Source organism: Eutrema salsugineum, unplaced genomic scaffold (genome assembly GCF_000478725.1).
Source record: "Eutrema salsugineum unplaced genomic scaffold, Eutsalg1_0 scaffold_19, whole genome shotgun sequence".
NCBI lineage: Eukaryota > Viridiplantae > Streptophyta > Magnoliopsida > Brassicales > Brassicaceae > Eutrema > Eutrema salsugineum.
Genome location: NW_006256838.1, coordinates 410,130 through 421,909, shown reverse-complemented (window position 1 = coordinate 421,909; position 11,780 = coordinate 410,130). Strand labels below are relative to the sequence as shown.

Below are 11,780 nucleotides of genomic sequence, written 5' to 3'. Positions count from 1 at the left end.
CAAGAGTAAAACAGTGTTAACAAGGAACAGAGAAGACGAAAAGAACAGGAAACCGTTGTAAACAGAGCGGTTTCAAGAGTTAAAATATAAACCGCCATCAAAAACCAATAAGTCGCAACCTTTCAAAAGCATATATAGGAAGAAAACAATTCAACCCTTTGCTTTCCACCGAACACACTCTACTTCTTCTTTGAATCCGTTTTTTTGTTCTCCAAAAATCACTAACAATGAATTCAAGAAGAAACCGAGGAGACAGATTATCCAGTTTACCGGAGCCCCTTCTGGTTCTGGTTATTTCTAACTTACCCTTCAAGGAAGCCGTGAAAACCAGTGTTCTAGCCAAGCGCTGGAAGAATCTCCATCGTCAAACGACCAATGTATCTTTCAAAGAATCCGATTTCGTGAAACGCTCTGTTTCTAATGATGAAGAAACCAAAAGGGATGCTAGGGTGTCGTTCGTTCGCTACATGGTTAACTGGGTTTCCAAATATTCCGGTGCAGCCATCGAAAGATTCGAACTTTGTCTCTCCAAACCGGTGGGCTTCGAAACAGAGATCACGTCACTGATCGAATTCGCCGTCTCCAAACAAGTCAAGAATCTAGTTCTTGATTTCTCTGACCCTTCTTCGACTACGGGGAATCAAGCAGCAGTAGGAGCGAGTGTGTTTCAGTTGCCGGAGTGCGCATACAGTCTCGCGACTCTGGAGTCGTTGAAACTATTCGCATGCAATTTTGATCCATCAAGGCTTGTGAGACCGGGCTCGTTGAAAAGTCTATGTTTTGGTTGGATCCAACTCGGGAAGATCATGGCTTTGTTATCAAAGACTCCTCTTCTCGAGAGTCTAAGCATCCAAAACTGCTCGAATGTTGGCCTCGAAGCGATAACCGAATATAACAACCGGTTAAGGGAATTGATATTCGAGAATTGCAGTTTCGCCACGGTGCACTCTACCCTCGACCTGCCCAATATTCAGATCTTCAAGTACTCTGGAAAAGTTCATTACTTTCAGTTCATGCAAGTGAATAGGAGAATGGAAGAAGCATACTTGGATTTTGGTGCAGAAACAGAGTACGGCGAAGAGACGGGAACAATTCTCTGTGGTCTCCTTTATGATCTTCTATCGGCTAGGAAGTTAACGGTCTGTCGTTTTCTCATCCAGATGATCAAAGACAGTGAAGACCCGGTTCGGTTACAAGCACCGATGGAAACAAGGCATTTGGTAATCAAGACGAGTATGGTACCGTATGAGTTTATTGGGATTAGACTCATGATCAATAGCTGTCCTGACTTGGAAACTCTCACTTTCCAAATGCTTCCTCCTATACATGCGCCAACGACCAATCTTGGATTCTGTCCAAAAACGTATTGGACGTACGTAATCAGCCACAAGTGTTTGAAGAAGACCCTAAAGGTTGTTGAAGTGAGGAATTTCACTGGCGGCGCGTACGAGTTACAAATTTTGAAGTTTTTGATTCGGTTGGGTCTTGTATTGGAGAGGGTAGACCTCTATTTGCCGGTGGGAACTCTGGAGGCTCACAAGACCTTGGCACGTGCTACAGTGAGGAAGCTTTGTAAGTCTGAGGCATCTTCGAATCGTCTGTGCATTCGTCTACACGATGATTGAAGATATCATCCAAGAATCAGGGATTGATTGTTTAGTATGTTTTCCAATGAATTGATGTGGTTATTGCTGATTGTTTAGTATGTTTTCCAATGAATTGATGTGGTCACTGTGTTTGTAAATTGTACCCATACATTTACACAACCTTTGGTTAATCTAAAATAAAAGGATTTCTTTTCATTATTACAGTTTCGATTCATTTTTAAATCCCTCCAAGAAAAAGAGCAATTGAAGTACAAAAAACACTGAAAAAAAGATTAAGAAAAAATAACACCAAAAGAACATAACCCGACTTTTCATTACGAAAAAAAAATTCCTCAAAAATGCCCACCTTCACACTCCTGACATAAAAATAAGCGGCAGATGAGCTTTTTCCAGGATTGTCATCTTCATCGTGCACCTTGAGAAGATAGAGAGAATTACTTATTTAGGAGAAAAGTTTGGCGCCTCCTTTACGCCAAACACCACGTACCGCTAAACCACTCGTTTGGTTGTCAACCGTTGATTCCGGTTCAGGCTCATGGTTAGAGTTGTTAAGATCTAGCAACGCAGCCATTGATCCATCACCAAGTCGTAGTCTGTGAAACTTAGATGTTTTCTTACGTTGTTGCTTGCTGCTTCCAGTCGAATAAGAGTCTATCACTGTTACTTGTGATTTGCCTTTGTCTGACCGGTAGGTATTCTTATCTTTCGATATAGCGTCTTCTTCTTCTGCCTGAGGATTCTGTGAGGATTGCAACCTCCTCACCGTATCCATAAAGTTATCTGCTAATGCTTCTTTTGGATCGGCAATCTTCACAGCTTTCCCTTTGTTTTTCTTTGAACCTTGACTCTCTTTAGCTTGAGACGAGCTCTGCGCAGCAGCCTGACCATTCGCCTTTGTATCATCTTTACTTGAACTGGCATTGTGGGTATCAATGAGCTCCTTCTGCCTTTTAGGGTCAGGGCAGAGTCTAGCAAGATCGATAACTAAGTGAGACAATCCATAACCTTTAACATACTCCAAGTAAGTTCTTGCATCAATCAAACCTTGACGATACTGCCCTGATACATCTTTGAAGGTCATGAATAGTTCTTCATCATGACCAAGTGCAGATCGCATTTTCTCAATCAATGATTTGTTTGCAGACTGTACATCTGGAGGCGGTTGGGAGTTCGAAGATCCCTGTGTACTGGTGGATGATGACTTGTGATTTTGCACAACAGCAGAAGAAACTGGAGGAAAATCCGAATGAGAAGGCAGAAGTGATCTTGAATCAGATAGATTAGGGGCTGAGGATGAGTGAGGAATCCTATTTGCATTACGAGCAGCCTGTGGAACCGCAGAATTTGGAGGTCTAGGCTGTGAAACTCTTGCATGGGACCTCGATTGGGCTGACGAACTAGAGGCCTGTGCAGGTGTGCGACCTATTGCTGGCCATCCCGAAGAAGAGTTGCCACGACCACTTATATTAGATGCTTGTGCTGGGCCTCGGTTAACCGCTGGCCATGCTTGAGAAGGACTCGCAACGGCAGTAGCAGTAGCGGTAGGAGTTCGATTTGTTTGACGTCTAAGACGAGCAGCCAAGGTGTTAGTAGGAACACTCTCCAAGTTCTGTCCAGATCTCGGTTGACCAGCGAGAGGAGGAAAAGCAGATTCTCCAAGTCGTGTAACAACACCACCAGAGCTGCCCACAGCTTGAAGATACCGCGAAGGTGGTTCCATATCGGTAGTTGATAGAGATTCCATTGGTTGAATAAGAGGATCACCATCATCAATGTGCCTGTTGTTGATCTCAGAGAATCCAGGTGGTGCACTTGTGGGCGGAGGTGCAGGCTCTTGTCGAGAATACTCAGACTCGGATAAACGAAGTGCAGCATGAACTGCAAGATTATAATCGTCATCACCAGGCTCACGACGAAATGATCGAGCTCTTCCACGTCGATTCTCTTGGTCATTTCGTCGGTATCGGAAACTCGTTGGTATCTGGAGCGGAATCACAATATTAAACATAAGAAAGCAAACTAGAAGATGAATTAACAAAAGACACCAGGCAAGAGGGTTTGCATGCCTGCAATGCAGCACTTCGCTGAGCCCGAGACATTTTACCCCCATGCTCAATAGCATTATGCCTCTGAAAACACAAATACAAATACTTAACAAAAGTCCATAGAGCAGAAGTAAAAAAGACCAACGAGAAATTCAGCAAAAGTGTTTACTTTCAACTCTGATTCATTTTGGAAAACTATGAACTTCTTTGCAAGGCAAGATTCGTCTTCACAAAGGAAATGGTCACGGCGAAAGTGAAGCTGTAGCAAAAAAGATAAAAATAAAATAGAATCAGTACAGATGCAGCCACAAGTTTAACCTAAGCTCTAATGAAAATGGTTGATGTTTCTACCTCCAGGTCATCATAGTTTTTGTAATATTCATATTGTCCTGGCTGCGGCCTATATTGGATATTGAAGCCAATCAAGTCATTCAGGTTACACACACTCAAAATATAAACGACTCAATTAAAAACTGGCATTACCTTGGGCAAATATGACAGGTGTAATGCTCTGTAGACATGTGAGCATATAATTCATTATCACCGTAGAATGGATTCCTACAGAATTCACACATAGGATGTCCAGCGAAGCCTCCCCTTTCACTCTCACTTCCATCAACTTCAGAGTCACCAGTGTGTATGTGTTGGTTAAGTTGTGCTCTAGTATACAGCTTTTGTTCACATATGAAAATCTGTTCATGTAGAGAGGGAAAAAAAGATGTAAAAAATGTGCAAAAGTTCCAAGAACATAATAGCAAATAAGCATGCACATATGAAGTTTTGAAGCTCCCACCTTACGCCCTTCGAGACATAAACCGCACATATGCAATTTGTGCTTATGATATAGATGACCCTTCAACTGTTCAACACTCTTAATCCGCAAACGATGCCTTGGCCCTGGTCCTCCTTCTTTTGGTTGATCATCCGTCTTGTCACAAACACTGCACGAGAGTCTACACATTGCTTTGATCATCCTGTAATGATCCAAGTCATCAAAGAAAGCCTGAGTGTCTTCATGATACCAGAACCCTCCTCCTACACGACCTTCCTTTGGTGCTGATGGGAAGGTCGAGAAGTCATTGATCGTCCGAGTATAATCACCCAATGCCTGCAATTTTTTTCATGAAACTCCATATAAGCATTAATTGGGAAAACCGCTAAGGTAGAAAAAGTTGAGAATCTTAGGACAAAAATCTTCGCTATTAAGTAACTGAGATAGCGGGTGCTAATCACAAATTCTGGAAAAAATTTAATGTATCAGATGAAAAAGAGCAGCTGCGATATGGCAACAGAGGTGGAATTAAGAAGAGGAAAGCCATAATAACCTTGGTGACGAAGATGAAAGGAGACTCAGTTTTGCAGATACAGCAGCGAGGATCGCCGAGGACAAAACGGAGACGAACGACGCATGTGGAGCAAACTTCTCGGTGACCACAAGATCCGTAGGCAACCCATTCGAGATTATCGGCGCAGACGGCACAGCTGTCATCCATGGCTCGTGCTGAATTTGGGATTGGGATTGAGAAAATTGATTCGAAGCGAGAGAACAAAGAGATGATAAGCAAAGGGATCTAGGGTTCTCAGAGGGGAAGCTAAAAGGCAAGATGGAGAATGCGAAAAGGTCTACGAATCGTATAATTGGGTCAAACAAGTACGAAAAAAAATTTGGGAAAAGCATAATTATTAGTATTAAAGTTTAATTTAATAACACGTTAATGTCATTCGGTGATCACTTGGGGATGTAGCTCATATGGTAGAGCGCTCGCTTTGCATGCGAGAGGCACAGGGTTCGATTCCCTGCATCTCCATTTTAATTTTTTTTTTCGTTCACTTCTAGTGAGCCATGGGCCTAATGAGATTCAGTGAAAGCCCAAAATTAAACGCAATTAATCGTTGGAAAATAGTCGGAAATGAAGGGTAGTTGCGTAATTGAGCTATAGCATAGTCCAAAACCCTAGAATCGTCTTCTCTTTAACCTACCTCTCCTACAAAATCCCCATTCTGATATTTTTTTTTTTCTGCAGCCGAGATACGCTTTTGCCGCAAAGATGCAGATCTTTGTGAAAACCCTAACGGGGAAGACAATAACCCTTGAGGTCGAATCGTCAGACACCATCGACAATGTGAAAGCGAAGATCCAAGACAAGGAAGGAATCCCACCGGACCAGCAGCGATTGATATTCGCCGGAAAACAGCTGGAAGACGGGCGCACACTCGCCGACTACAACATACAGAAGGAGTCGACGCTTCATCTCGTGCTCCGTCTTCGTGGTGGTGCGAAGAAGAGGAAGAAGAAGACGTACACGAAACCGAAGAAAATCAAGCATAAGCATAGGAAGGTGAAGCTCGCTGTTCTCCAATTCTACAAAGTCGATGGATCTGGTAAGGTTCAGCGTCTCAGGAAAGAATGCCCAAACGCAACTTGCGGTGCTGGAACGTTCATGGCTAGTCACTTCGATCGCCATTACTGTGGCAAGTGTGGTCTCACTTACGTCTACCAAAAAGAGGGAGCTGAGGAATGATACCTTAAATCGGTAGATGTATCACTCTCTCTCTCTCTTTCTCTATCTCTTAAGAACTGGTTACGATTTGGTACTTTTATAAGTTTTGTTGGTTGTAATGGATTCGGTGTTAAACATCTTTTGTTCTGGATTTCTTATCTGGAGTGATGATATTTCTAGTTTTAAATTCTGTTAGCCCGTTGATTAATCTTTTATACATTACTTTGAACACCTTCAATCATTTCTTCGTTTAGCAACTTTGGTTTAGCATTTTTTTTTGAGAAATCAACTTTGATTTTAGCATTATCAACTCGTTTAGCAAATATCTTACATTTTGAAATGGACTCTCTGTGTTCACATTTGGACTTTTGAAATGTAACATTTGACACGTAGATTGGTTATGATAGTTGAATTCTAATTTTGATCAGCGATCAAATGCTTTGCCGAAGTTAAAAAAAGTCGGTTCATGTTTGTGCAGCGTGTTTTCTTAGCCTGAATCCTATAATCTAATCTGAAAAAATTTAGACGACCTTTTCTCCATATATTCTATTCATCCGAGTTTTGATGTCGTCTAATTACACAATTTAATCTCTAATTCTTCCCCACTAGTTCATTCAATCTCTAGTATTGTTTTCTCTTCACTAGAGAAGCAACCCCGCACATACTCGTTGGCGATCAACATAAGACCATAATCTTTCCCAATAGCTTTGTTCAAAAGGTCTGGTGTGTAAATTTCATTAGTAATTTCACATTAATGAATCTAATCATTACCATGTCTATTGCATAAAATGCACAGCGAGAGAAAAGGGAAATGTATTTCCTTATTACTCAAAATTGAAAAAAAAAAGTAACATGTAGTCAAGGTCTCTTACAAGTAGAGCCAGAGAATCATTCATATAACGAGACTTGACTTGAGGGAAGAGAGATATCAAAGAATTGGTGGGTACTGTTTCGCCTGTTGTCGCACCTTTCTTTTGTATTCAGTCTTATCCTGCAGCACCGCACAAAACCAAAACCAATCTTAAAACCAAACTTGCTTATTGATTACTACTCAAAATTCCAATTATATAACTGAAACTCAAGAACAAGTGATCCCTACGACACAAGTAACATGCCATATGAAGTAGGCAAAATCAAGTGTGTAATATAGTGATCAAAGACACTATTATGGTCGTCGACAAGTTTAATAAGAATATATCATAAATGCAATAAAGCAACAAAAATACAAAACCTGCACAAAGAGCTGGTATCCTTCCGTCTGTGCAGGGTCATTAGGGTTTGGTTCATCAAGCAAGTCCTGAATACCAACCAAGATCTGCTTCACAGTGATGGCTGGTCTCCATCCCTGTAAGCCACTTTTTTTCTTTAACCACCATAGTTTTAGCTCATAAGAAGAGAACAGTGGGAAGTGCTTACATAATCCTCATTGAGAATTGAGAGGCACACAGTTCCAGAAGGATAGACATTAGGATGAAAGAAACCTTGAGGAAACTTGCACTTTGGAGGTTTGCTTGGGTAGTCCTCCGAAAAATGGAGGGTCAGGGGATAAAATCCACCTTCCCAGTCAGTCTGCAAACAAGAAGCCCATTACTAAACTCACACTCTAACAATTAACTTTAACACCAGCTGCTTGCATCAACACAATCGAATGTTAGAATCTAGTATAGTTTTCCAAAATACAAGACCTATGCATGATCTACTCTAATCTTAATGATCCAAATAGAGCAAGCAATATGTAGGCGGGAGCGAAAAGAGGAAGAAAGCAAGACATATCACAAGAAAATGCAACACTGGATAAAACAAGACTAGTTGCAAAAACCCTAAACTCGAGATCAAAGCAACCCATGAAATTGAATTGAGTATAGAGTCTTACCCCAGATTTGCCAGGGATGATACACTGCCAAACCATTAGGTTATTTGTTCCATCAGACGAAGTCTCCGGCTTGGCAACGAAAGCCTAAAACAGAGGAAACAGATTTGATTTGAATTATAGAAAGAAGGAGGAAGAAGAAAAGGGCAAAAGGAGGAGAAGAAGATGAACATACGTGGGGATGGTTCTTACGCCACGCTTTCCGCTCCTCTGTGAGTCGACCACGTGCGATTCCACCGGACATGACTTCGGTCTGCTTCCTTTGCTTCGATCTCCAATTTCCAATTCCAAAATCCAATGACCCGACTACGCTTACTTCACACCCGATTTAGTCTTTTCTCTATCATTCTTCTTCGTCGGCTTTTGCGTTTATACTGTTTTTTTTTTTCTTTTTGCTTATTTATTAAGATTAATATTAAACTCTTCCCTTTTTTGGTCAATAATTATTGAGAAAAATTCACATATATACATTACTTGTGACTTTTTTTTTTCCTTACATAATATTGGCGGCTGAAAGTTAAGAGCTTTTGACAAAAACAAAAAATAAGTTAAGAGTTTCGCACCTGAAAAAAAAAAGAAAAGAAAAACAAAAAAAATTTGGTTGATGATGGATGGACGGTGGCCAAAGTATTCCCCAATAGGAATATTTTTTGTGTTATTTAAAGATGGAAATGAACCGTAGATAATAATTTCGACTACTGATTAAAAAAACAACAAATATGAGATCAAGAATTACAGGGACGGTTTTTCTTTCATTTTTGATTTTTCTCACTATACACACAAAACAATCAACAGCTTTTACACAAAATTGTAATCCCACATATATAGACCAAAGCACACAACATATACAATACATATACACAAGAGTTATCTCAACAGTGTCTTTCTTATCAGCTGCTTACATTCAAAAGCAGCGTGAGAGAGAAGAGATTATTCGTCATCATCAAGGGCCAAGGGGTTTCACCAAGCACATACAAACAATAGCTTCAGCTATCCAACAGATTCCTCAAGCTACGGAAAGCCTCCGGCGTAAGGCTACAACACCGTTTCTTCTCCAACGGGACCACTGTCTCCTCCTCTTTGTCCACCGTCACAAAACATACCACAACCGCCGTTAAGTTATCAAACGTGTTCAGCCTCAGTGCCTCCATCACAAGCTCTCTTGCACTTCTCGTCGGATCATCGTGTCGGTTTAAGCCGCGCTTCACGATGCTAACCGCTTCTTGGCTTGTCAAGACATCCCAAATCCCATCGCACCCGATTACAAGAAACTCGTCGTCCTCGGTTAGAGTTATCTGCTTGATTTCAGGTTCTGAAATCAGTGGAGACTTAGAGCCGTGTGGTCGTTTCATGTCCCAGTCGCCGAGAGCCCTGGTTACAGACAACTCTCCGTTTAGGTAACCGTCCTCAATGATACCGCCAGACTCTTCTACTCTTATTCTCTCCGGTAGATTGATCGGTCTATGGTCATGAGACATCTCTATCGCTTTGCCTTTTCTGCAAAGTACCGCTCTGCAGTCTCCAGCATTTGCAACCATTAAGAGTCTGCCACAAGGACAATAATCAAAGTAAATCACAGTTAAACAACCATATAACTGCAGAATCTAACCATATTTTCCAATACTATATGCGAGAGCTCTCTCGAGTTAGATAGAAAACGAAAGAACAAAATTTAGAAAACACGCGTACCTTCCGGAAATAAGAGCAGCAAGAGCAGTGGTGCCAGAAGAAGAGCTAATGCTGCAATCCTCTGCCAAAGCAAGATCAGCTTGGAGAAACGCATTTCTCAACGAACTCTTAACTTCTTCAACATAAACACTATTCACTTCCGTTGTCTGTGGGAACTTATCATCTTCAAAGAAAAGCCTAATGGCATTTTGCCGCACATACGTTGCTGCTTCTGATCCTCCATGACCATCAAAAACCTAAATAGGAAGTCAAGTCAGGTTCTTCTATCTTTAAAACAACATTCGATTTTTTAAGGAAGCAACGATGCATTACCGCATAGAAAGCACTTGGCTTTGGCAATTCAAAAAGACACCCAACTTGGGAGGATAGATCATCTACGCAAATGTGTTCGTCTTCCATGAATCTCTTTGGTCCTATATCAGCGTAGCTTCCAGACCGGATGGTTGGAACATAAACCGAGACACTAGAATCGCAATCATCCTCCTGCTTTAGACCCTACAAACGTATACACGTTATTGAAAAAATAAATCAAATTTCAGTCATTGTCCTGTAAACAATCAACTATAGTCCCGATTCTTCAATCAAAGGAAATGCAAGTCGAGAAAGGCTAGAACTCATGCTTAATTGAGAAAATCAATAAATTGAACACAAGTAGTGAAGACAAGACATATTAACAAACACAATAACTACAGATAAGGGTTCTTTAGAAAAGTAGTTGCATTTAGTTCTGAAAGTCACCAGCTTTAAAGTCGGTTAATTTGCCTAGTTTCGGACAACAAGCATCTAATATCTGCTACAACACGCAACCATAAATGAACCTGAGAAATCTAAAAGATCATTTCGGAAGTGTTCCAGATCGTTTCGTTTCCTATAAAGTCATCTTAATACCAACTTAAGAATCACCTTGATACCAAATCAATTCGGTTAAATTCCTAATTATAGACGATTAGTATTCAGAGCCAGAGAACCTTCAATTCTCTTTTCACTAGGTAAACCCGTAAAGAGACCAGAAAGAAATGAAAAATCTAATCTTTAACATGTCTGAAAGCTTAATACTTACCACCGGAGAAGGCAACAAAGCGCCAGAAACCGACGCCGACGATCGACGAATACCCAATTTCGGAGAAGAAACTGGAGATTTGACGGCGGAAGAAACTCCATCAATATCCAGAACCACCGGCAAACTCTGTTGAAATACAACCTCTGCTTCTGCTACCATCTCTTTCTTCACAATCAAATTTCGCGTTCACTTTTACAGCAACTATAAGTTACAACCAGATCGATCCTTTGGAACTTTGTACTCTTTAATCACCGCCTTTTTTGTTTGATTTTTCTACCAAAATCCGTTCACTTGTTTTCAAATTAAATTTGACAATTTCGAAGTTGGCGTATTTGTTTTTATTTTCCTCTCGCGATGGCTTCCTCTGTTTTGTATATATAAGATTAAAGAAAGACGAAATTGTGGGTGACTGGGTAACCGGTGAATGCAGCGGACACGTGGCGGTCGTATAGCGAATCAGAGATCTTATGTGGATTGTTATCGGTGTTTAGTTTGTGGATTACACACGGCTAATACTAAGCCCTTTTTGATGATACGTGTCATAGGTGGAGTTTCAGCTTTGACGCGCGTGTACCCTTAAACGACGTCGGAATTCGAAACACCCTCCCTTTTCAACTTACCAACTACCGAGGACTTCCTCGGAAATAACGGGGAGATTTCTGTAATAATATAAAATAGTATGGGTAGTTTAGGAAATTAAAGGATTTTGTCGACTAGAATCTCAAAAGGTTTATCCCTGTCCACACCTGCGTTTTCACGATATTACCCCCACTAAAGAAGATTAATCTGGACCGTTTAAGCCACCAAGGTGACCGTGGATTGGTCATGCCACATCATCAGTATTTTTTTCCGATGGTATTTAATTTTCATCTTTGTCACGAATAATTGACTGGCATTAACCTTTTAAGCGGCAAAGAACCTCTTAATTATTTTGCGGATAACATATCCAGTTTTTTTTTTTGGTTAGTGGCTGATGTATTAGCGAAGAATGCAAGAACAAATATGCAG

The 11,780-nt window shown here is 40.8% G+C and overlaps 5 protein-coding genes and 1 non-coding gene across 6 annotated transcripts; 3 read left to right on the top strand and 3 right to left on the bottom strand.

Moving 5' to 3' along the window:
* The first annotated feature begins 184 nt into the window (after positions 1–184).
* LOC18020077 (F-box protein At3g62230) lies at positions 185–1,660 on the top strand. The gene has a single exon (XM_006402333.2). It carries the CDS (start codon positions 228–230, stop codon positions 1,623–1,625), a length of 1,398 nt encoding a protein of 465 aa, XP_006402396.1. The 5' UTR covers positions 185–227; the 3' UTR covers positions 1,626–1,660.
* Positions 1,661–1,773: 113 nt separating this feature from the next.
* LOC18020075 (E3 ubiquitin-protein ligase hel2) lies at positions 1,774–5,260 on the bottom strand. Its single transcript, XM_006402334.2, has 7 exons — positions 4,978–5,260; positions 4,446–4,760; positions 4,136–4,344; positions 4,004–4,052; positions 3,822–3,911; positions 3,674–3,736; positions 1,774–3,588 (listed from the first exon to the last, which is right to left on the bottom strand). The coding sequence occupies exons 1-7, from the start codon at positions 5,143–5,145 to the stop codon at positions 2,050–2,052; spliced, it is 2,433 nt and encodes an 810-aa protein (XP_006402397.1). The 5' UTR covers positions 5,146–5,260; the 3' UTR covers positions 1,774–2,049.
* Positions 5,261–5,387: 127 nt separating this feature from the next.
* Positions 5,388–5,460, top strand: TRNAA-UGC. Its single transcript has one exon. It is a non-coding gene; the product is annotated as a tRNA-Ala (tRNA).
* Positions 5,461–5,630: 170 nt separating this feature from the next.
* On the top strand, positions 5,631–6,363 carry LOC18020074 (ubiquitin-40S ribosomal protein S27a-2). The gene has a single exon (XM_006402332.2). The coding sequence runs from the start codon at positions 5,701–5,703 to the stop codon at positions 6,172–6,174; it is 474 nt and encodes a 157-aa protein (XP_006402395.1). The 5' UTR covers positions 5,631–5,700; the 3' UTR covers positions 6,175–6,363.
* A 511-nt stretch (positions 6,364–6,874) lies between these two features.
* On the bottom strand, positions 6,875–8,532 carry LOC18020073 (SUMO-conjugating enzyme SCE1). Its single transcript, XM_006402331.2, has 5 exons — positions 8,199–8,532; positions 8,027–8,110; positions 7,570–7,722; positions 7,385–7,498; positions 6,875–7,144 (listed from the first exon to the last, which is right to left on the bottom strand). Exons 1-5 carry the CDS (start codon positions 8,265–8,267, stop codon positions 7,082–7,084), a joined length of 483 nt encoding a protein of 160 aa, XP_006402394.1. The 5' UTR covers positions 8,268–8,532; the 3' UTR covers positions 6,875–7,081.
* A 190-nt stretch (positions 8,533–8,722) lies between these two features.
* LOC18020072 (probable protein phosphatase 2C 49) lies at positions 8,723–11,297 on the bottom strand. The gene is made up of 4 exons (XM_006402330.2): positions 10,773–11,297; positions 10,025–10,207; positions 9,713–9,948; positions 8,723–9,568 (listed from the first exon to the last, which is right to left on the bottom strand). The coding sequence occupies exons 1-4, from the start codon at positions 10,929–10,931 to the stop codon at positions 9,010–9,012; spliced, it is 1,137 nt and encodes a 378-aa protein (XP_006402393.1). The 5' UTR covers positions 10,932–11,297; the 3' UTR covers positions 8,723–9,009.
* Between the last annotated feature and the right edge of the window lie 483 nt (positions 11,298–11,780).

What these genes read in the sequence shown, in the direction of transcription:
- LOC18020077 (XM_006402333.2), top strand. Translation starts at nt 228, where the DNA reads ATGAATTCAAGAAGAAACCGAGGAGACAGATTATCCAGTTTACCGGAG.
- LOC18020074 (XM_006402332.2), top strand. Translation starts at nt 5,701, where the DNA reads ATGCAGATCTTTGTGAAAACCCTAACGGGGAAGACAATAACCCTTGAG.
- LOC18020073 (XM_006402331.2), bottom strand. Translation starts at nt 8,267, where the DNA reads ATGTCCGGTGGAATCGCACGTGGTCGACTCACAGAGGAGCGGAAAGCG. An exon ending in GGCGTAAGAACCATCCCCAC is followed by an intron (nt 8,111 to 8,198) that starts GTATGTTCATCT and finishes CCTCTGTTTTAG; the next exon opens with GCTTTCGTTGCCAAGCCGGA. An exon ending in TCATCCCTGGCAAATCTGGG is followed by an intron (nt 7,723 to 8,026) that starts GTAAGACTCTAT and finishes TCTTGTTTGCAG; the next exon opens with ACTGACTGGGAAGGTGGATT.
- LOC18020075 (XM_006402334.2), bottom strand. Translation starts at nt 5,145, where the DNA reads ATGGATGACAGCTGTGCCGTCTGCGCCGATAATCTCGAATGGGTTGCC. An exon ending in ACCTGTCATATTTGCCCAAG is followed by an intron (nt 4,053 to 4,135) that starts GTAATGCCAGTT and finishes TATCCAATATAG; the next exon opens with GCCGCAGCCAGGACAATATG. An exon ending in AGCGAAGTGCTGCATTGCAG is followed by an intron (nt 3,589 to 3,673) that starts GCATGCAAACCC and finishes ATTCCGCTCCAG; the next exon opens with ATACCAACGAGTTTCCGATA.
- LOC18020072 (XM_006402330.2), bottom strand. Translation starts at nt 10,931, where the DNA reads ATGGTAGCAGAAGCAGAGGTTGTATTTCAACAGAGTTTGCCGGTGGTT. An exon ending in CTTTGTTGCCTTCTCCGGTG is followed by an intron (nt 10,208 to 10,772) that starts GTAAGTATTAAG and finishes ATACGTTTGTAG; the next exon opens with GGTCTAAAGCAGGAGGATGA. An exon ending in GCTGCTCTTATTTCCGGAAG is followed by an intron (nt 9,569 to 9,712) that starts GTACGCGTGTTT and finishes TCCTTGTGGCAG; the next exon opens with ACTCTTAATGGTTGCAAATG.